Raw genomic sequence first — 20,867 nt, 5'->3', positions numbered from 1 at the left:
GCTACCAAGTATCTTTGGAAGAATGGCTGCTTTCACGTCTAGGGCAGGGAATAAAAAACATGAACTTGGTACATCTTGGAATGATAGAAAGTAAGAGGACTTTCAGTTATTAGTGGGATGTTTCAAAAAGACAGCAAACCAGTTTAAAGGAGCTTTCATTTACTTATTCTGGGGCAATTTGAATATAAAAAAAAGAATGATTACTGCAACTGATTGATGCTCATTGACTGTATGAAAACCCATACTTCCCATAGTAATGCCCAAACAAGAAAAGTCATTAGGATGTTTCTTAAAAATGTATTTGTCACTGTCAAAGGTAGCTACTACACCCAAAATTCATTATGCTCCAAATTGGTAAACCAAAAAAATAAGAATATATGCTACATTTCCAGCTGGAATTGTATTTCCAGTTGGAATTGTATTTCAGGGTAGGGGTGCCCAGGTGGCCCAGTTGGTTAAGTGATAGACTCTTGGTTTTGGCTCAGATCATGATCTCATGGTTCCTGATCTCCAGCCCCTGCATTGGGCTCCATGCTGACAGCACAGAGCCTACTTGGGATTCTCTTTCTCCCTCTCTCTCTGCCCCTTTCCTGCTCCCACCCTCTCTCTCAAAATAAGTTAAAAATGTTTAAAAAATTAACCTGATCCAATCAAGACATTAGATATAACTTCTAGTTTACAGTAAATGCAGGGGATACACAGGATAGATACAGGGCAAATACAGGGAGATCTATCATGAGGAAACAATCAGACAAATACAGAAGGTGGGGAGTTGTAAATAAAAACTAACCGGGTCTATCCAACAAGACAAAGTCAAAAATGGGGGAGGGGCGTGTCTGTGTTAATTTAAAGAGAATCAAGAGACAAACCAAATGCAATGGTGGTCTTTGACTCCTATTTTGAACAAAACAGATGGAAAAAGGCATTTTTTGGAAACAATTTGAATTTTTGAATATAAACTGAGCATTAAATGATATTAGAGAATTACTGTAAATTCTGTTAGATGTCATAAAGGCATTTGGATTATGTGGGAAATACCCTTATTTCCTGGAGATACATAATGAGATATTTATAAGGGAAATATGATGTCTATCATTGACTCTTAAATACTAAAAAGAAACACATCTGGCAAAACAGCAGTCACTGTTAAGTCTAGATGATGTGTATATTGAGTATTTACTATGCACCACTATCTTTTCTTGTATTTTGGAAAATTTTCCCTGAAAAGTAAGAGAATAAAGTGATCAAATCTGAACTTTAGAAAGCTCACTCCCTACCTTATTGGGCGAGAAGAGTGAAAACAAGAGACTAGTTAGATGATTACAATAATACTGGTGATGAAAAAGCACCGTGACTTAGATAAAGTAGTGAGTATGGAGGAAAGGAGTATTTTGCAGGTAGAGAAAGAAATATATATTTTTTGGGAGATATATTTTGCAGGTAGAGAAAGAAAGAAAGGAAGAAAGGAGAAAGAAAGGGGAGTCAAGGCTAATAACAAAAGAGAATATGCATCATGTGTTTAGTATATGCCAGTGCAGTCCTTGTTCTAAGTGACCCACATGCGTTAACTCGTGTAATCCTCACAACCACCTTGCGAGGTAGGAATTATTGGCACCTCTTTTTCTACACGTCAGGAAACTTGGGCGCAGAGAGGTTAAGCAACTTGCCCAAAGTTATACTCGCAGTAGGTGGCATTGCTAGAACTGGAATCCAGGCACACACATATAACCATCCCTGCTGTTAAGGATGATACCAGTACCATTAATTGAGACGCGTAACAGTACCTATTCTACTCACTTTTATGCTCATTTTAGGATTTATACTAACCGACTCACATGTATTTCCTGGTCCCCACCTAACTTAACCTTTTTCTCCAACCCTGGGACTGGGTGACAGAGGTGGTAGTCCTTGGGGAAAAGCAAAGGTCAAAAGGGGGTGGGGACAAGTGAGAATTCTAGTGAAGCACCTACTATTTGGCAGAGGAGACGTGGGGCGGGTCGGCACCCCTCTAAGGCAGAGCTCTTACGCCACGCCTGACGCAAATAAGCGTAAGAGCCGGGGGTGGAGATGTCGTCACCACCCGCCCAGGGTTGGCGGAGTTGCCGCTAGAGGGGCGTCTAGACCCCGCCTCGTAGGTGGGTGGGGAGTGGCAGGCCCCGCCTCGGCCCCTCTGGCTGGCTCAGGCCAGCGTTGTTGCGGTTGTGGCAGGGGAGCGAGCGCGCCGAGCCCCGAAGGATGCGGCGCCCGCGGCGGCCTGGGGGTCCCGGGGGATCCGGGGGTCTCCGGGTGCTCGTCTGCCTCCTGTTGCTGAGCAGCCGCCCGGGAGGCTGCAGCGCCATTAGTGCCCACGGTCAGGAGGAAATGGGGGGGGGGGGGGCGGGGGAAGTATGGTGCCGGGAGCAAAACTCGGTGGGGGGTGGGGAGAAGGTAGGAAGCTCAGGTAGAATGTATGATGTCTGGAGTAGGGTAGGGGGAAGCACTGTGAGATGGGGAAGATGAGAGGGCGGCTGAGAGGAAAGGGGCGTAGGCCTGGAGGTGGGGCTGGGAATACGGGGGCGGGACCTAAGAGAAACAGACTCCGGGAAAGATTGCGGGTTTTGGAGGAGGAATGGGGGTGCATATGGACAGAAGGATTTAGAGACGGGCTACAAGACCACGAGAGAAGCAAGTCGCGCCGAGGCGCCAAAGAAGTGGTGACTGGCGCTCAGGGATTGGGGGTAGGGGATAGGGGTAGGAAGAGGCAGCGCTGATGTCCAGGCGGTAGGAATCAGGGTCAAGAGCATCGGGATCCCAGCTCCCAGAAGAGGATCAGACCCAAGGAGGGACCAGGGTTTCTCTTTAAGCCCAGAGAGGCAGATTGCTGCGGTCGGATCTCCAATAAGAGGAAGACAGCTAGGGGAGGCGGCAAAAGAGGGTAAAGGGAGAGGGGTCCTTTCCTGTCCCCCTCCCCATTGCCAGGCCGATGCTGACTCACATCTGAGCGGACAGAGACAGTCAGCGCTGACTCATGGGCCGGGGGAGGGTGGGGTGGTGGGGTGCGTGGGGGAAGGGGCACAGCCTCACTGACGCCCTCCTTCCCTACCTGGTTTGGAGGCCAATACAGGGTACTTCCTGTGGCACTGTGGGTTGGTAGGTGGCAAATGAAGTCTAGAACGGTGGAGGGGTCAGGTCTGTGGAGATTCCTGACCCTAGCTCCCCTCCCTCCCCCATAACTGCTTCCAGGCTAGCCCTCGGCGGCCTCAGGCTCAGAGCTTCAGCACCGTGGACAGCGCCAGCGGCTCTGGGGCTGCTGACCTCAGGAACAGCGCGGGGAGCATTGCCCTAGAGACACCCCACCCTTACCCCTTTCCCACATGGAGGGAAGGTGTGCTAGGGTTTCCATCACTTCTGAGTCCCAACTTATCATAGTTAGGATGCTTTGGGAGATTTGGGGAGGAAAGTCCCTTCTCAGAATTTGGCCAAAAATGTCCCCGTAGTAATTCTATGAGAGTAGAAGTATATGATCCTCTACTACCCCCATGCACCTGGAAGGCTTCTCCCCATCACCCAGTTAAGCAAACTGAGGTTTTTAGGGAAACTATCCAGGCTCTCAGATCCTTAAAATCCAAAGTCAGATCCTGTGCTTCCTTCTGTTAAGAATTCTAGGCCTCTTCCCTACTCTCCTCCCAGCTTCAATCCTTTCTTAGAATGAAAGAATGGACCCCATCTCCTTCCCCCTTTCCCAGCCTGTTCATCCTCTGACCATTCTATGTGTGTGGATGTCTGAGCAGCTCACCTTTCCCCCTACAGGCTGTCTGTTTGACCGCAGACTCTGCTCTCACCTTGAAGTCTGTATTCAGGGTGAGTGAGGCTCAGGCATAGGATTTACAAGATGGGGAACACAACAAGAAAGAAGTGTGGGGGAGGTCGGGGGTGGGGGGAGTAGTACTAGTCCGGGGGAGAAGTGGGAAGGGCCTGAAGGAGCAGGGTTCTGAAGCCAAGAGAGGAGATGGAGAGGATAGTGCCCATTTGCAACCTGGACTTTAGAAAGCCTCTTGTCCAAGCCCCCTACTGACACCACTTTTGTGCTCTTAGATGGCTTGTTTGGACAATGCCAGGTGGGAGTGGGGCAAGCCCGGCCCCTTTTGCAAGTCACCTCCCCAGTTCTTCAGCGCTTACAAAGTGTGCTCCGACAGCTCATGTCCCAAGGTGAGGTCTAGCTGCACTGAAAGAGAGGCCTTGGAAACTTGGTTGTATAGGGTGGGGAAGTGAGCGTGCACCTGACTCAAGGGTTTCTCTTTATGAAACATTCTTTTCACACCTACTTCTGGAGCCTCACCTTCACAGACCTTGCTAGAGAAGGGGGCAAGACAGGAGTGGGAGGTGGAGCCATAGAGATGGGCTGTCCACACTCAGACTCTTTGGAAGAGTCTAGAGGAGGCTTCTAGAAGGAGCCACTGGAAGAGACCAGCATCCGTCTCCCTAGGGCCAGTGCACTCCCTGGAACTGAGTGCTCCAGAACCATGAATCCTGGAGTGCTCTGCCAGATCACTCCACTCATAAAATTCACTCATTCAACAACAATTTATTGAGGATTTACTATATAAGCTTAGTTTTAGGTGCTTGGGATGTATCAGGGAATAAAACAGACAAAGATCTCTGTGTATTGGGGCTTACATTTTGGAATTTAGGAAGGGAATGCAATATATAAATTAGAAAACATATAGTATGTTTTAAGATGATAAGTGACATGGAAAAAATTACAAATATTACAGCGTGATAAAGAGGTCAGAAATTGTCGGGTAGGAAGCTTCAGTATCAACCTGGGTAGTCAAGGTAGACTTTTTTGAGACTAGGAAATTTGAACAAAGACATCAAGGCAGTGGAGGTGTTTTCCAGAAGGTTATCTGGGGGCAGTGTTTCAAGCTGATCAAACAGCTAGAACAAAAGCCTTTACTAAAGCAGAAGCATGAGTTTGAGGAACATCATGGAGAACACCTCTGTGGTGTGGCTATAGAGGAGTGATAGGGAAAGTGGAAGATGCAGTCAGATAGGTATGGGGGGAAGAGACGCAGATCATTGTAGGGCCTTATAAGAAAATTGTTGTCTTTACTCTGAGTAAAAGAGGAACCCATCACAAGGTTTTGAGCCTAGGGGCGCATAATCTCACGTCTACCTTAAAAGGGTCATGCTTGCTGTTGTTGAGAATAGACTGAAGGGAGTCTAGGGTAGAAGCAGGGAGATCATTAAAAGCTACCGCTGTGACTCATGTAAGAGATGAATGTGGCATGGACCAGGTGGTTGCAGGGAGGAATTTAAGATGTTCTTTCAAGGGGCACCTGGATGGCTCAGTCAGTTGATCATCTGACTCTTAATTTCGGCCCAGGTCATGATCCCAGGGTTGCGGGCTCAAGCCCCATGTCAGGCTCTGTGCTGAGTGCGGGGCCTGCTAAGGATTCTCTCTCTCACTCTCCCTCTCTCTCTCTAAAATAAATAAAAAATGAAAAAAAAAGACGTTCATTCAAGTACAGTGTGAAGCTGAGAGTATGAGGTTGGGTTTTGAAATATGGAGTATTCCGGAGTGGAGATATAAATTGCAATTAAACCCATGATGTAGATGAGATAAGCAAAGGCTTTAGTGTATATGAAGAAGAGGCCTAGAGAATTATAATATTAAGAGGACCAGGACAAGGAGAGGAACCAACAAAGGAGACGGAGAAAGGGGAACCAATGAGGTGGGAGGAAAAACAAGAATGTCTAGTGTTCTAGAAGCCAAGTGGAAGTGTATTGCAGAGGAAGGAACGATCAATGGTATCAAATAATGATGATAAATGAAATGGGATGAGATCTGAGAACTGGCCACTGGCTTTAGATATGCAGAAGTCACTGGCGATTTTGATGAAAATAGTTTTGGTAGAATAGGTGGGAATAAAATCCTGAATAGAGTGGATTCAAAGGGAATGAGAGGAAAAGAATTGGATACAGCCAGCACAGATAACATTTTCAAGGAGTCTTGCTGCAAAGAAAAGGAAAGAAATGGAGTGAGAGCTGGAGAGGAATGTGGGGTCATGCAGTAACTTTTTAAGTTGAAAGGAGCTCCATCATGTTTGTATGCTAAAGAGAATAATTCGGTAGAGAGCAGAGAAAAATGATCATATAGGAAATAGGGGGAAATTGCAGAGAAGATGTTCTTGAGTAGATAGTAGGGGATGAAATCTAGTGCTTAACTGGAGGGATTGGGCCTAAATAGGATGAGCTATCTAATGTTCATAGGCAAGAAGGCAAGTATGGATGCTAGTAGATCCTAGAATATGAGTTAAGAGCAGACTATTAATTCAGAAGCAAGGAAGAAGGAATGGGAGTAGAGAGTGGGAGATTATTCCTTTAGAATAGGTGACTGACCTTTCCTGAGAGCAGTTTCATGAAACGCAAGAGTCAGACAGGAGATCTGCGTCAGCACAAGATAAGTGATGGTGGTGGTGGAGGCAGGGGTGGTGGTGAAGGTTTAAAACGTGTGCAGTGCTTTGGAGTTTTCTAAGCACTTTCATTTCCCTGATTTCACTTGATCTTCACAACAGCCCCATGAAGTATGCCTTTTTCCCACCTTACCAATAAAGAAAAGCAAGGTTCAGGGTCAACAAAAATAAGAATAGGAGGGATAATGATGGCAATAATAAGAGCAGCTGTTTAAAGTTCACAACGTGACAGGTACAGTTCATACCATTTTACATTAGGTTATTTTAATTATCACAGTCTTAGGAGGTATAAACCCCCATTTTACAGAAGAGAGAATTGAGGCTCAGACAGGTTCAGCAATTTGCCCCAAGTCACACAATGAGTAAGTGGCAAACTTAGTTTCACTGGAGGCAGTCTGACTCCCAAATCTGTACCTGAGACTGGGAAGAGGGCAGCTCAGATCAGCCACCAAGTCTCTGGAGCGCCTCCACTGCCCCTCTGCTCTACCAAACTCAGTACACTGCCGGGTAGGGAGTGCGGTTTTGATTTTCACCGTTACTGGGCCCTCAGACTGTCCCGAGCCAACCTCACCCTATCCTGTCCCCTGGCAGGATTGTCCTGGCACGATGACCTCACCCAGTATGTGATCTCCCAGGAGATGGAGCGCATCCCCAGGCTTCGCCCCCCAGAGCCCCGTCCAAGGGACAGGTAGGCATCTTTTCTCAACAGCTCGAGCACAGAAAGGCTGGTGGGCCTGTGGTCTTCCTCATGGACAGAGGGAAGTGACCACCAAGGTCAGCAGCCTAAGGCACAAGTAACAGAGATTCAGGAGTGGTCATCTAGCATGTTCACATGCTTAGTAGGAGCTGAGCTCATCCCCGGGGATCCAGTAAAACAGCAAAAAAATATTTTTGAAAACTTGGACATTTCATAATTTAAAAGAAGCATCAAAGGGTCAGCATGGGACAAATATAAGTTTTGTCGTACTGAAGTTGTTTAATGTTCCATTTCATTGATATGTGGAATGATATGTGGAAAGATCATCATCTTTTTGTGGTTAGGGCCTATGAAAACATTGTTCAGACCCTGCAAAGCAGAGGAAAGTAAATGAGGGTCGTGGGGCTCAAGTGATGATACCAGGAGAAAAAAGGCAGAGTGGGGTGGGAGGGTAGAGTCGAGGGGCACAGTACTGAGTGTTTGAAGGCCAGGTGTGGGCAGATGAATATAGGGGAAACAAGGCAAACTGTAGCCCCAGTTTATCTAGAGAGGTACCTGGCTGCCTTCCCCTGTACCCATTCTCTCCTTTTCCATCCCCTGCCTCACTCTTCCCTAACCTCTGCCGCTGTGTTTCAGGGACCCAGGCATGCTTACCCGGGAGGCAATGATCTATGCCCAGGCTTGGCCCTCTGGTCGTTCCCCATGCTATTGTCTCTTTCCCTGAGACTACCTCATTTTTTTTTAAGAGGTCAGGCTTACTGTAAATGGCTGAGCCTGTCTGGTCCCACCATCTCTGTGTCCTGTAGGCTCTGTACACCCTTGCCCCGTGCAACCAACACACACACATACACTTTGCTTTCTTCCCCAGATCTGGCTTGGTGCCCAGGAGACCTGGTTCTGCTGGGGAGCTGCTTTTACAGGGCATCCCTACTGGCTCCACCCCTGCTGCCCAGCACCGGCTTCCTCAACCTCCAGTGGGTGGGAGTGGTGGGGGGGTGGGCTCTCCACTGTCCTCTCTGCAGGCTGAACTGCTGCCCCCCCTCTTGGAGCATCTGCTGCTACCCCCGCAGGCCCCCCACCCTGCCCTGAGCTATGAACCTGCCCTGCTGCAGCCCTACCTGTTTCATCAGGTGAGCTTTAAACACCGGCCCCACCCCAACACCTATCCCCGAGCCCTGACATCTGCTCTCACCTGGATCTCTGATTTCCCCACAGTTTGGCTCCCGCGATGGCTCTCGGGGCTCAGAGAGCTCACCCGGGATGGTCAGTGTCGGCCCCATACCCAAGGCCGAGCCTTCTGCCCTCTTCAGCAGAACTGCCTCCAAGGGCATGTTTGGGGCTCACTCTGACCACTCCTACGGGGACCCTCCAGGGCCTTCACCTGCTCAGCTTTTCCAGGAATCAGGGCTTTTCTACCTGGCCCAGGAGCTGCCAGTGCCCAGCAGGGCCAGGGCACCAAGGCTGCCAGAGCAAGGGGGCAGCAGCCGGCCAAAGGATTCTTCAGAGGGCTACGAGGAAGAAGGGCTAGAAGGTCACAGGGAGAAGCTTCCTTCTCCAGCAGAGCAGCCAGGTAATGGAGTTCTCAGCATCCATTCCCCTCCTGTGGGCGCTGCATTCGGGGTCCCCTTCCTAACTATCCATGCATTCATTAATCTGCCCTTAAAGTCATTCATACATTTAATTAATGTCCACTGACAACCTAATCTCTGCCAGGCACTAGGCGGGCAATGGGGATACTGTAGGGGGTGGAGCTGACATAACTCCTTCAGCTGGAGAGTCACGATGTCCATGGTGGGCCTGAAGTCTGGTCTTGGCCCTAGGAAGGCCTTTCCCCCCAAAGTGTGGACAAGGGCTGGAAGGTGGAGGGCATCAGTTTCCTGGTGTTTGAAAAGAAGCTCTTAAATGTGCTAGTACCCTCCCCCACCCCCAGCACATCCCACAAGTTCATCTCACCACCACCCTCTCGCCATGAGCTCTGCGTCTTGCTCCCAGCAGATGTGACTCTGCAGAGACTGGCATCTGTGCTGGCGGGCTATGGGGTGGAGCTGCGTCAGCTGACCCCTGAGCAGCTCTCCAGCCTCTCAACCCTGCTGCAGCTGCTGCCCAAGGGCTCAGGACGAAATCTGGGTGAGTGTCCAGGCAGAGAAACTAGCAACTACCAGTTCCGTGATGGCGTCTTGCCCCCATCTCTCAAGACCACATGGAGCAGCCTAGAGGGGAAGGGTCAGGGTCAGGGAAGGGAGTTCTTTTGAGACACAAGCACAGGGTCATTGCCTGCCAAGAGCAGGAAGCAAGGGAGTGGGGTGGTAAGCTGAGTTAGAGCAGGAAAGAACTCAGGGTGGGAGTAATGGAAGAAGCCAACAGGGGGTATGAGCAGGGATCACTAGGCACCAAGGAAGGTGGGTGGATGATAACAGCCTCTAAGGAAGGGAGAGGCCAATGCAAAGGTGAAGCCAATAATTGACGGGTAGGGGGAGGAGTGAATAAAGAATAGTTTTGAGAGGTGCAGCCAATAACACAGGGAGAAGCTGAGAAAACAATTATAAGGTAGAAGCAAACAGGCTTGAGGCCATGCTTAGGATCAGACCAAAGACAGGGCTGGGTCACTGACTGAGGGAAAAGATGCCACAGCAGGCTCGGGGCCCCTGGCCCTCTCTCCTGCCCATGTTGTGTGGACCTTGGCCTTGGCCTTGACCCTTTGCCCAAAGTCTTGTTTTTCCTGTCTCTACAGGAGGGGCTGTAAACGTCGGAGCTGACAACAAGAAAGTGAGTTTGTGGCACCTCCCTGGCCCTCAGAGCCCCTGCCAGCAAACCCCCTTGTCCAAATCTAAACCTCAGCATCGGGACCCAAATCTGTGTCCTCCACACCCTTCATTTGGGGCGGCGGGGAGCAGGGGGGGACCCAGGCCCAGGGACTGCAAGTCATTGCCTAAGATCTCACTTCAGGTTGATGGCGGAGCTGGGTCTAGAAGCTGGAATTCTCGACTCGCTGCTTTTTTTCACTATAGTCATTTCAGGCCCTGCTCTGAGGATCCCTAGGCGAAGGGGGAGTTGCAAGCATGCATGCACCTGGCCCCCCTGTAGCCTGAAGAGCTCTCTCTCTTTCACATGTTGGACTTCTGCGATTTTGTGGCTACACAGAAGTCTAAAACCTATCACCAGCCTGTTCACCTCTCTCCTAATGCCACCTTCCCTCACTCCAGAGGCTCTCCCCACTCCAGCCCCATCTTGCAGACCATTACTGACCATGCTGCACTCATTCAATCCTTTATTCATCCATTCATCCACCTGACTCACTTTTCTGGGTAACCTCTCTGTGCCCAGTGTTGCCCTGGGCCCTGGGGGGTAGAAAGAAACAAGTCCAGAGGTCCTCTTTAGGGACCTCAGAGTTGGGATGTGGACCCCCATTCCCCTATCCCCTCTACTGTCCAGAGATCATACCTCTATCCTTTCTTTTTTAATGCTTATTTGTTTTTGAGAGAGAAAGAGAGGGGTGGGCAGAGAGAGAGGGGGGACAGAGGATCTTAAACGGGCTCTGTGCTGACAGCAGAGAGCCTGATGCAGGGCTTGAACTCACAAACTGTGAGATCATGACCTGAGCCAAAGTCAGACGCTTGACCGACTGAGCCACCCAGGTGCCCCTCTATCCTCTCTTCTAAACAGACAGTGGAAGAGCAGGTGCAGGGTGGACACACAGTGGAGCCTCCGCCCCCCACACCCTCCCTTCCTGGATACCCCACTGCCAGCCCCACTTCTAGTAAAGCCCAGCGGGTGCTGATCTCTGGATCCTCTGAGTCCCCCAAAGCTATTGGCCACCCTGCCACACCGGTCCTGCTGGAGAAGAAAAGTTCCCTGGGCCAGAGCCAGCCCACAGTGGTGAGGCCGCCCTCAGCTCAGCCATCAGCAGAGGAGTACGGCTACATTGTCACTGACCAGAAGTAAGGGCTTCAGCCTGGGGAAGATTTCTAGTCTACCCTCCCGGAGGGTGGGGGGTGGGTTGGCCTGCCTGGGCAAGAAACAGAGAGCAGAAATCCAGATGTGAATTGGATGAGGGTTGGAGTGGGGAGTGAGCTGCTCTGCATCCTTGGAGGTGGCTTGTTTCAAGGAAGTGGCTAAAAGGATCCCCGCTTTCCTTTCTCTGCTCGCTCCCTGCCTCCAGGCCCCTGAGTCTGGCTGCAGGAGTGAAGCTGCTGGAGATCCTAGCTGAGCATGTTCACGTGTCCTCGGGCAGCTTCATCAACATCAGGTGGGGCTGGTATCTGGTATCTAGAAGGTAGCTTGAGGGGAGAGGTGGCTGGTGGGACTCAGGGAAGGAAGGGAAGACAAAGTCTTGGTGAGTGGCCAAGGCAGGCACCCCCACCACACACACACACACACACACACACACACACACACACACACACTGGATGCTGGCCTCCTCCAGCATTTCTTGGGCCTCAAACATCCCTATAGGGCATCTCTGTTCAGCCTCAGCTTCCTTTTCTCATGGGGAGAGGGCCAGAGTTGGCCTCTCTGTTACAGTCTGGGGTCTGTGGTGGGTGAGGCAGTAATATAGCTCCTGTTTGGCAGTGTGGTGGGACCGGCCCTCACCTTCCGCATCCGACATAATGAACAGAACCTGTCTTTGGCTGATGTTACCCAGCAAGCTGGTAAATACTGCCTGGTCCCAGCCCCAGCCCTAGTAGGACATTCCTAGGCCTGTGGCTGATGCCCCCACCTTGAAATATTTCCAGCGCACACAGGCCCTGCCTGCCACCTAGCATAGCATGACAGGGGGTGGGGACCACATGTGGCTGGAGAGAATCTGACCTACATCTTCCCTGCAGGGCTGGTGAAATCAGAACTGGAAGCACAGACAGGGCTCCAGATCTTGCAGACAGGAGTGGGACAGGTATGAGAACTGAAGAATCAGCTGAAACCCCAGAGGGCTGACGTTGCCCGCAAGAGATGGGGGCAAACTTGGCAGGAGAACCAGAGCTGAAACTCCTGTACCTGGCTGGCCCGCTGGCTTTGCCAAAGCAGCCCTCCCCCTTGCAGTTTCCTTTCTGGCCAGCAGATGGCCCCAGTGGCGGCTCTTCCCGCGACCCCCAGCCCCTATTGCTGGACCAGCCTTCCATAGGAAGGCCTCCTGCTTGGAGTAACGACCTGAGATGTCCATAGCCTTCTGGAACAAAATCTCTAAATTTTAAGGGAAGATCCTATGCAGAAAGGACACTAAATTCAAATATAATTATAAAACATATAATTTATAGATTTTAATTATAGTTAATATTTTGAGAGAGAGTGTGAGCAGAGGAGGGGCAGAGAGAGAGGGAGAGAGAATCCCAAGCAGGCTCCACGCTGTCAGCACTGAGCCCAACACTGGGCTCGATCTCACAATCCATGAGATCACGACCTGAGTTGAAATCAAGAGTCAGACGCTTAACCAACTGAGCCACCCAGGCACCCCTAAACTCAAAATAGATTTCTATTCTGCACCCAACACTGATGCCTCCCATTCTACTATTCGATTCCTTGCTGTGTCTCCAAACTTCTCTACATCCATTGTTTAAATGCAAAAACTCCTGGGGTGGGGTCATCCAGTAAGTTTCAGGCAGTGCAGTGTGGTTGAGCTCGTCTGATGGGGACTGAGAAGGAGGACCTTGGGTCTATCTGAAACCTTCTGCCTGTGCCACCATGCCCTGCCCTCTCAGCTTTGCCCCAGGAGACACCCTAGCAGGGAGTATGGCGTATGGCAGGGGAGGACAGGGCTGAGGAACGGCTCCTACCTCTCCCCTGCCGCCACCTCACCTGATTCTAGCCTTGTTCCCACAGAGGGAGGAGGCAGCCGCAGTCCTTCCCCGGCCGGCCCACGGCACCTCTCCCATGCGCTCCGTGCTACTCACTCTGGTGGCCCTGGCGGGTGTGGCCGGGCTGCTGGTGGCTCTGGCAGTGGCTTTGTGTGTGCGGCAGCATGCACGGCAGCGGGACAAGGAGCGCCTGGCAGCCCTGGGGCCCGAGGGAGCCCATGGTGACACTACCTTTGAGTACCAGGTGTGCAGCCCCAAAAGCTGGTTGATGACAGGGAAATGGAAGGGGCTTGGGAGTCTGGGTCGCACATGGGGTGAGGGTGGGGTGTTGGATGGGGAGTGAGCACACATCCTTGGGAATATCCAGGCAGGGGCTACAGAAGCCCAAGCTGGGGTATTGTGGGGGCATTTCGAACGGATGGGAATTGGGAGATGGTTCCTAAAGTTCTTCCCAATGCAACAATTCTGGGGTTCTGGGATTCCCCTCTAATATCTGAAGTTCTCATAGGCACCCCCCAAACAGAACACCCTTGAAAAGGATGAGGTCCAGGGTAGAAAAGCCTACCCCACAGGAGAAGGATTTCCTGTAAAATCAATCAAGGATAAGCCTAGAATTGAACCCAGGACTCTGCTGAAAAGGCTTCAAGGGGCCTGGGACCCTGCCTGATTTTCCTTCTGCAGGACCTGTGCCGCCAGCACATGGCCACAAAGTCCCTGTTCAACCGGGCGGAGGGCCCGCCGGAACCTTCTCGCGTGAGCAGCGTGTCCTCCCAGTTTAGTGATGCGGCCCAGGCCAGCCCCAGCTCCCACAGCAGCACGCCATCCTGGTGCGAGGAACCCGCCCAGGCCAACATGGACATCTCCACAGGGCACATGATTCTGGTCAGGACTGGGCCCGGGCCCAGAGCCGGTGAAGGGACAGGATGGTGGGAGAGGCAGGGCTGAGGGTGTGGGCCGGAGCCAGGCTGTGCTATCCCCGTAGGCGTACATGGAGGACCATCTGAGGAACCGGGACCGCTTGGCCAAGGAGTGGCAGGCCCTGTGTGCCTACCAGGCAGAGCCCAACACCTGTGCCACCGCCCAGGGGGAGGGAAACATCAAAAAGAACCGCCACCCTGACTTTCTGCCCTGTGAGTCAGTCCTGCTGGCCAGCCTGGCCCAGCCGTCTCTCTGCTGGGAACTCTGGAGGGCTTGGGGGAGGGGCTGGCCGCCTGGCTCAGGCCAAGTGGCAGAGGGACCGGCACCCCAATGACCGAGGGGCACCTGAGGTGAGACGTGGGGTCTGTGCAGATGATCACGCTCGCATCAAGCTGAAGGTGGAGAGCAACCCTTCTCGGAGTGATTACATCAACGCCAGCCCCATTGTAAGTGGCCCCAGCTCCAGCCTCCTCCTCTGCCCCATTTATATCCTGTCTGCATGAACTCCATTACCTTCTGGTCACCATCCACCCCACCTGAGGCCCTGGAATTGTGAGGCCGGGTATCCTGGCATGGAAATGGGGGTTTCTCAAGCTCACCCACATCCTGGCCTGCTCCCTTTGACCAAGCCTCTCCCCAGGAGCATGTCCCATTCTGGCTCATGATGTATCTTCCCTGCCCCAGATTGAGCACGACCCTCGAATGCCAGCCTACATAGCCACACAGGGCCCGCTGTCCCATACGATCGCAGACTTCTGGCAGGTAAGTTCTTGGAAGGAGGGCTTCTCCAGGGACCAGTGGCCTTTGAGGGCAGCTGGGGCCAGCTGAGTCCCAGAGACGTTAGAGTGGAGTCTCTGTCCCTAGATGGTGTGGGAGAGTGGCTGCACTGTCATCGTCATGCTGACCCCACTGGTGGAGGATGGTGTCAAGCAGTGTGACCGCTACTGGCCAGATGAGGGGTCCTCCCTCTACCACGTATATGAGGTCAGCAAGGCCCCTATAGCCAGGGGACAGTGGGAATGGAGAGAGTGGGTGGAGAACCAGTCATACATGTATGAATGTATATGCATATAAACATTCATATGCACACACACACGTTCACACATACACGTACATCTACACATATGTGTCCAGTCTAGGGCCAGAAAGCATTTATAGGGACCGAAGGTGAAAGGTACAGAAATGAACCCATAAAACCACCAAAACTGAGGTAAGCAACTAAGAGTCAAGAGTATATGAGACAGGGAAGATAAGTAAAACCAAAGACCAACATTAAGACCTACTTTAATTGAGCCTCACTTAGCTCTGAGTTTCCTGGAAGCCAAAGCCAAGAAAGAAATACCATCAGTCACATAGGTTGTCCATAGAAGGCAGACACAAACTTTTTCCTTAGGAGAGAGGCGAGGTAGGAGGGCAACTGGGTAGAGGCAAAGCCAGACGAGGAAAGAGGAACAGGTTCCTGACACATGGAAGGTGCCCCTCCCGTAAAACAAGAGTCACTAAGAGCACACTAGAAGCTTCTCATCACCAGATGAGCCCTGAACCCAGAGAGTAGGTATTCCATCATCAGATGAGCACTCGGCAGTCTTTTTTAAACTTTTTAAAAATTGGTGTTGCTCACGGTTAAAGGGAAAAAATAAAACTATAGAAGTCCATCAAGCTTTGTGGTGTGTGTGGCACAGACACTTTGCTAGACTCTGTGAGGAAGAGGAAGGAGAAGCTCTGACCTCAAGAAGCCCGCAATAGTTGTGTCTAGGTGGAAAAACCACCAGTTGTCCTGAGCGGCAGATAAGAGACGCAGACGACTAGGGGGCTTGGGGACAGCTGGGACAGTTGGAGCAGGCAGTCGGGTAAGCTTCTTGGAGGATTTAGAATTTGAACCGGCCTGGGAAGCCGGGAGGACTTGGAGGGGCCCTGCCGTGCTCAGGCCTGGGTTCCCTCGCGGGCAGGTGAACCTGGTGTCGGAGCACATCTGGTGCGAGGACTTCTTGGTGCGCAGTTTCTACCTGAAGAACGTGCAGACCCAGGAGACGCGCACGCTCACGCAGTTCCACTTCCTCAGCTGGCCGGCAGAGGGCACTCCGGCGTCCACCCGGCCGCTGCTGGACTTCCGCAGGTGAGCGTCCTGAGCCTGCGCGGAGGCGCGGCCCCAAAAGGCTCCAAGGAGCCGGCGAGAGAGCCGTCCGCACGGGAGCAAGGGGTTCGGGGGGGCGGGGGAGGGGCGCTCTAGCCTGACCTGGAGCCTCCGCCTCTGACCTCCAGCCGCTGCCTTCCAGACCCCCCAACCCGGACTGATGCTCTGTCTGTGCACATCCCTCCACCCCTGTGGTCCTGCTCCGTTTCTGCTCGCTCTCGTTCTGCTGGCTGTGTCCCCCTCGCCCCTTTCTCTCCCTACCTCCCCAGGTCTGGCCCCTTCTCCATTACCCCCCCGCCCCTCCCCCCAGATTCACCTTAGTTCAAGCTCCCTCCCTCTCACCCTCTCTCCCTCTACTTGGTGCCCGCCTCCTTGCCTCTCCTGTGCTGCTCTTTCAGAGCTCCAGCACATTCCGTGTGTCCCCTCTCCTTTCCTCTCTCACTCCGTCCTGCCCATCTCCCCTTCTTTATCACTTGCTGTTTCTTTGCTTCTGTTTTTTCTTTCTCCCCATCTCTCTTTCCTTCTTTTCCTTTCGCTGTCTCCTCACTCTGCCTCTCCCCTCATCTCTTGGTCTCTCTCACTGGCTGAGTCTGTCCCACTTTTTTATCTCCACATCTCTCTCCCTGCACCTCTCCCCTGTTCTGTCCTCCGTTCCCTTTCTCCACCTCCCTGCCATCTCTGTCTCACCCTCCCTCGGTCTGTCTCCCCACTCTGTCCTTCTTCCCCCCTCCTCCTCTGTCTCTCTCCCTCTCACGGCTGCCAGTGTCATTTTTGTGATCTGCAGCTAGTATTCGCTCTCCAGTTGCATAGTCACAAAAGTGATCATTGGCAGGTGTGGCCGCTGCATGGACAGGACAATCCGATCAGGACTTGTGGGCCCAGGGGCCCCCTGAAGGCTGCTGGGAGAGCTGGGGGCTGGCGGGGGGGGGGGGGGGTTGACTCAGAGGAGGCAAACACCATCAAAGGCCTTGCAGAGGATCTCCGGCTTCCTGGGGACTCGGTGGAGCCGTTGGGGGCTGGGACAGAAAGCTAACTAGGGGACTTACCCAGTTCTGACAACAAAACCACCACTAGGCCAGTCCTCCAGCATCCAGTCAGTCTTCCACTCCCCAGACAGGTGGCTGAGGAGTCTGTTGCCCCTAGTGGGGCCTCGCCCACACTGCTGCCCCCGCCCACCCCGGGGTCTGCAGGTGCTGAGCAGGGGTGGGAAGCTGAGGATAGTTTCTGAGCCTCAGGATAATGGTTTCTACCTGGGCTCCCTGATGCCTGAGGCACAGGTGTCTCAAAAGCAGTGCCAGGGTAATAGAGCTATTTCCTGTTTTCCTCATTTAAAAACTCCTTATGTGCATGGACCATTTTTTTAAGACTGCACAGGTAAGTTACAAGGTTACATTTCTTTGCTTCAGGCCAGAATTATGTAAACTCAGTTGGCATTAGACAGCCAGAACAAATTGCTGCTTAATCAGTATGGTTCAGTGAAGGTCCACCAGAGGAAAGGGAAAATATATTTTTTTGAAGTGCTAAAAGTGACCCTGAGCAAGTTCCTTGATCTCCCTGTTTCCTTACCTGTGAAATGAGGATGATGACCCATACTTAGGGAGTTGTTACAAGAGTCAATGGGATAAAGTCTGTAAAAAAATCTAGGTGCCTGGCATACAGCGAGGGCTCGATTAATTCTAGATGCAATTCATGGTCATTCTTATTAAATGATTGGGAACTACTTCGGCAACTTCTGTTCAACCCCAGCTCTCTAACACATGAGCCAATTTGCTAGAAAACCATATGGACTCCTGTAAAACCATTCGAAGTCCCCTGGCCCTTACAAGCCTGGGGGAATCAGACGGGAAGGCCATTAAGTTCCAAGTTTCCCCTGAAACAATCTAATAATCCCTAAGGAGGTCCTCCCTAGCCCTGGCCCGTTGGGGGTATCAGGATTCTGCAGGTGACTCTCAAAGCAGAAAAGTCATAAGGGACAAGGGCAGGTTAGACTGGACCACTGAGGAAGGGACAAACCCCCTGTTCCCTCCTGAGAGGGCAGCAATCGGTAGCAGAAAAGAGTCTGGGGTCCAAGTGGACCCCAAGTCTAAATACGACCCAACCACAGAACACCTGTGCTGAGATGAGGCTGATTCAGGGAGACAGACAGCAACACAATGTTCAGAGCTGAGAAGTGGTCCTCCCCTGGCCAAAAGAGCTTTGTGCCTAGGTCTGCCTGACCTCACTGCTAGTAAGGACTCTAAGGCGCCTGAGTGGAGAGGGGAACAACCTGGACAGTGGTAAAGGAGGGGCAGAGCAGGAATGTGACAAGATTGCCACCCTTGAAGGCACCAGAAAGCCTGTTCTCCCTGGACTTCTGGCAGAGGTCACTATTAATATGTATTATCATTAACGGTACTGCATTTATCGAGCACCTACTGTATGTCAAACCTTACACTTAATTCTGTACACAAATTATCTCATGTAATCACGGTGAGAAATCTAAGAAGGTTACTATTATTATCGCCCTCGTTTCGCAGGTAAGAAACCTGAGGCTCAAAGAGGTTAAATTAGTTGTTGTTCCAGGTGCACAGCGTGGGCACCTAGCTCATGAAGTGACAGGGCAAGCCCAGTGCCACCCACACCATCTCTGGTTCTTTGCCTCCAGCCCTGACTCATTTCTCCAGCCCTCTTCCCTCCTCTGCCCTGGGCATGTGGGGAGAAAAGGAAGAAAGAGAGGCCCACAGGTGGGTGCTGGTACCTCTCACCCTCACGCCCATTTCTTGTTGCAGGAAAGTGAACAAGTGCTACCGGGGCCGCTCCTGCCCCATCATTGTGCACTGCAGGTGCGTGAAGAGGGGCTGTGGGCAGAGGTGGGGATGAAAGGAGACAGGACAGCCCAGGCCAGAGGGCTCTGTGGGGGGGCACTCATGATTCCTGCCCTCTCTCTGTCCCCGGGTACATCTCCTGTGCATGCTGCCTGCCTTGATGCTGGCAAACTAAAGCCCATGGGCCAAGTTCAGCATACCATCTGTTTGTTTTTTGGGTTTTTTTTAGTTTTATGTATGTGTGTATGTGTGTATTTGAAGGGGGAGGGGCAGAGAGAGAGAGAGAAAGTGAGAATCCCAAGCAGGCTCTGTGCTGTCAGCACAGATCCCGTTGCGGGGCTTGATCTCATGAACCATGAGATCATGACCTGAGCCAAAACCAAGAGTTGGACACTTAACTGACTGAGCCACCCAGATGTCCCACTATCTGTGTGTGTGTATGTGTGTGTGTGTTTTAATGGCCCATGAGCTAACTATTGTGTTCACATTTTTTTTTTAACGTTTATTTATTTTTGAGACAGAGAGAGAGACAGAGCATGAACGGGGGAGGGTCAGAGAGAGGGAGACACAGAATCTGAAACAGGCTCCAGGCTCTGAACTGTCAGCACAGAGCCCGACGCGGGGCTCGAACTCACGGACCGCGAGATCATGACCTGAGCCGAAGTCGGCCACTTAACCGACTGAGCCACCCAGGCACCCCTGGTGTTCACATTTTTAAATGGTTGAAGGAAAAAAAAAAAAAAAAAGGAATGTATGACAGAGACTGTACTTGGCCCACAAAGGAGAATGTGTACCCTCTGGCCATTGACACAAAAAGTTTGCTGAACAAAAGCCTGGCCAGAGGCTGGAAGGGGCGGTCCCATCCCCTCCTGCTGCCTTCACCTTAAGACTGAGCTGGGGATCTCCTCTTAGGTTGGCCCACTACCCAAGTGACACCCCATGGGTCACAGGCTCCCACTCAAGTCCCAGTTCCCAGGGCCAAGGGGCTATGACTGCTGCCTCCTTAGCTCACTTACGCCCTCCTCGAGCCAACCCCAATGGCTCCACCAGTGTCTTCGCCACCTTAAGCCTCCCGTCTCCTCTGCCCCTTCCCCTTTTCTGCCGGGTCCTGAGCTGAGCCTGTCATCCTCTCCTGTTTCAGCGACGGTGCAGGGAGGACTGGCACTTACATCCTCGTTGACATGGTACTGAACCGCATGGCAAAAGGTGAGGACCTTCCCCACAGTACCTGCAGTCCAGCCCCTGATCAGACTTTCCAGAACCCAGGCTCACAGGAGCCCTAGGAGGGACAGGTTGTTACACCCCCAGGCTTTGCCCAATCCTCCAAGCCTCCCGACCCAGGATGCTCCAGGCGTTCTGGGTCCTATCCTCCTCTGGACAACCTCCTCTCCGACCTCCAGGAGTAAAGGAGATTGACATCGCTGCCACCCTGGAGCATGTCCGTGACCAACGGCCCGGCCTCGTCCGCTCTAAGGTGAATGTTCCTCTTTGCCTTGACCGTAGCTGCCAGCCTTCCCCAGGAGGAATTCCCCTTCTCCCAAGTGACCTCCCCAGCACCCCCTCCCAAAAGCGCCCCTGGTGCACAAGCAGAGGTCGGTGCTCCCCGTCACCATCCTCCCACTGCCCTCCCCCAGGACCAGTTTGAATTTGCTCTGACTGCTGTGGCGGAGGAGGTGAACGCCATCCTCAAGGCGCTGCCCCAGTGAGACCCCTGGGGCCCCTCAGGGGGCAACCAGCCTCTGCTCCCTCTTTGTCTGTGTGAGCATTCATCTGTGTACCCACTCCTCACTCCCCAGCCCCACAACCTTGGTCCCTCTTGGGCATGGCCAGCCATCCAAGAGGAGTGTCAGGAAGGGGGAGTGGGAGGGCTCTCACACGTCAGAGCCCAGATGTCCCATGGGGGGAGCTGGCAGACAGCCAGGAGCCGAGGAGAGTCATGGGCAGCAATTCCACCCAGAGTCTTCTCCTGCCTGAGTTCCCTGGCCCCGTCTCCTGTTCTGGAAGCTCCCACTATGTCTGTGTGGACAGAACCGGGCGAAGGGCCGCCACCCCCAGCCCTTCCTGCTTTCC

The 20,867-nt window shown here is 52.3% G+C and overlaps 1 protein-coding gene across 5 annotated transcripts; it reads left to right on the top strand.

Moving 5' to 3' along the window:
• The first annotated feature begins 2,076 nt into the window (after nt 1-2,076).
• On the top strand, nt 2,077-20,659 carry PTPRN (protein tyrosine phosphatase receptor type N). 5 transcript variants are annotated; one of them, XM_027049972.2, is made up of 23 exons: nt 2,077-2,350; nt 3,790-3,840; nt 4,075-4,188; nt 7,047-7,143; nt 8,021-8,282; nt 8,368-8,722; nt 9,145-9,279; nt 9,884-9,918; nt 10,816-11,090; nt 11,312-11,398; nt 11,722-11,801; nt 11,979-12,043; nt 12,967-13,185; nt 13,623-13,823; nt 13,924-14,071; nt 14,232-14,305; nt 14,544-14,621; nt 14,724-14,843; nt 15,809-15,975; nt 18,762-18,815; nt 19,939-20,003; nt 20,198-20,271; nt 20,432-20,659. In XM_027049972.2, exons 1-23 carry the CDS (start codon nt 2,236-2,238, stop codon nt 20,501-20,503), a joined length of 2,943 nt encoding a protein of 980 aa, XP_026905773.1. In that variant the 5' UTR covers nt 2,077-2,235; the 3' UTR covers nt 20,504-20,659. The 5 variants fall into 5 exon arrangements, with proteins under 5 accessions (XP_026905773.1, XP_053071799.1, XP_053071798.1 ...); XM_027049978.2 differs by having other exon boundaries at nt 2,078-2,350; nt 9,148-9,279; XM_053215824.1 differs by lacking the exon at nt 11,312-11,398 and having other exon boundaries at nt 9,148-9,279.
• Nucleotides 20,660-20,867: the final 208 nt, after the last annotated feature.

Source organism: Acinonyx jubatus, chromosome C1 (genome assembly GCF_027475565.1).
Source record: "Acinonyx jubatus isolate Ajub_Pintada_27869175 chromosome C1, VMU_Ajub_asm_v1.0, whole genome shotgun sequence".
NCBI classification, from domain to species: domain Eukaryota; kingdom Metazoa; phylum Chordata; class Mammalia; order Carnivora; family Felidae; genus Acinonyx; species Acinonyx jubatus.
Note: the sequence above shows the minus strand (reverse complement) of the source record. Positions and strands in the feature narration are given on the sequence as shown.

What these genes read in the sequence shown, in the direction of transcription:
- PTPRN (XM_027049972.2), top strand. Translation starts at nt 2,236, where the DNA reads ATGCGGCGCCCGCGGCGGCCTGGGGGTCCCGGGGGATCCGGGGGTCTC. An exon ending in TGATGTTACCCAGCAAGCTG is followed by an intron (nt 11,802 to 11,978) that starts GTAAATACTGCC and finishes TCTTCCCTGCAG; the next exon opens with GGCTGGTGAAATCAGAACTG. An exon ending in CCCTCTACCACGTATATGAG is followed by an intron (nt 14,844 to 15,808) that starts GTCAGCAAGGCC and finishes CCTCGCGGGCAG; the next exon opens with GTGAACCTGGTGTCGGAGCA.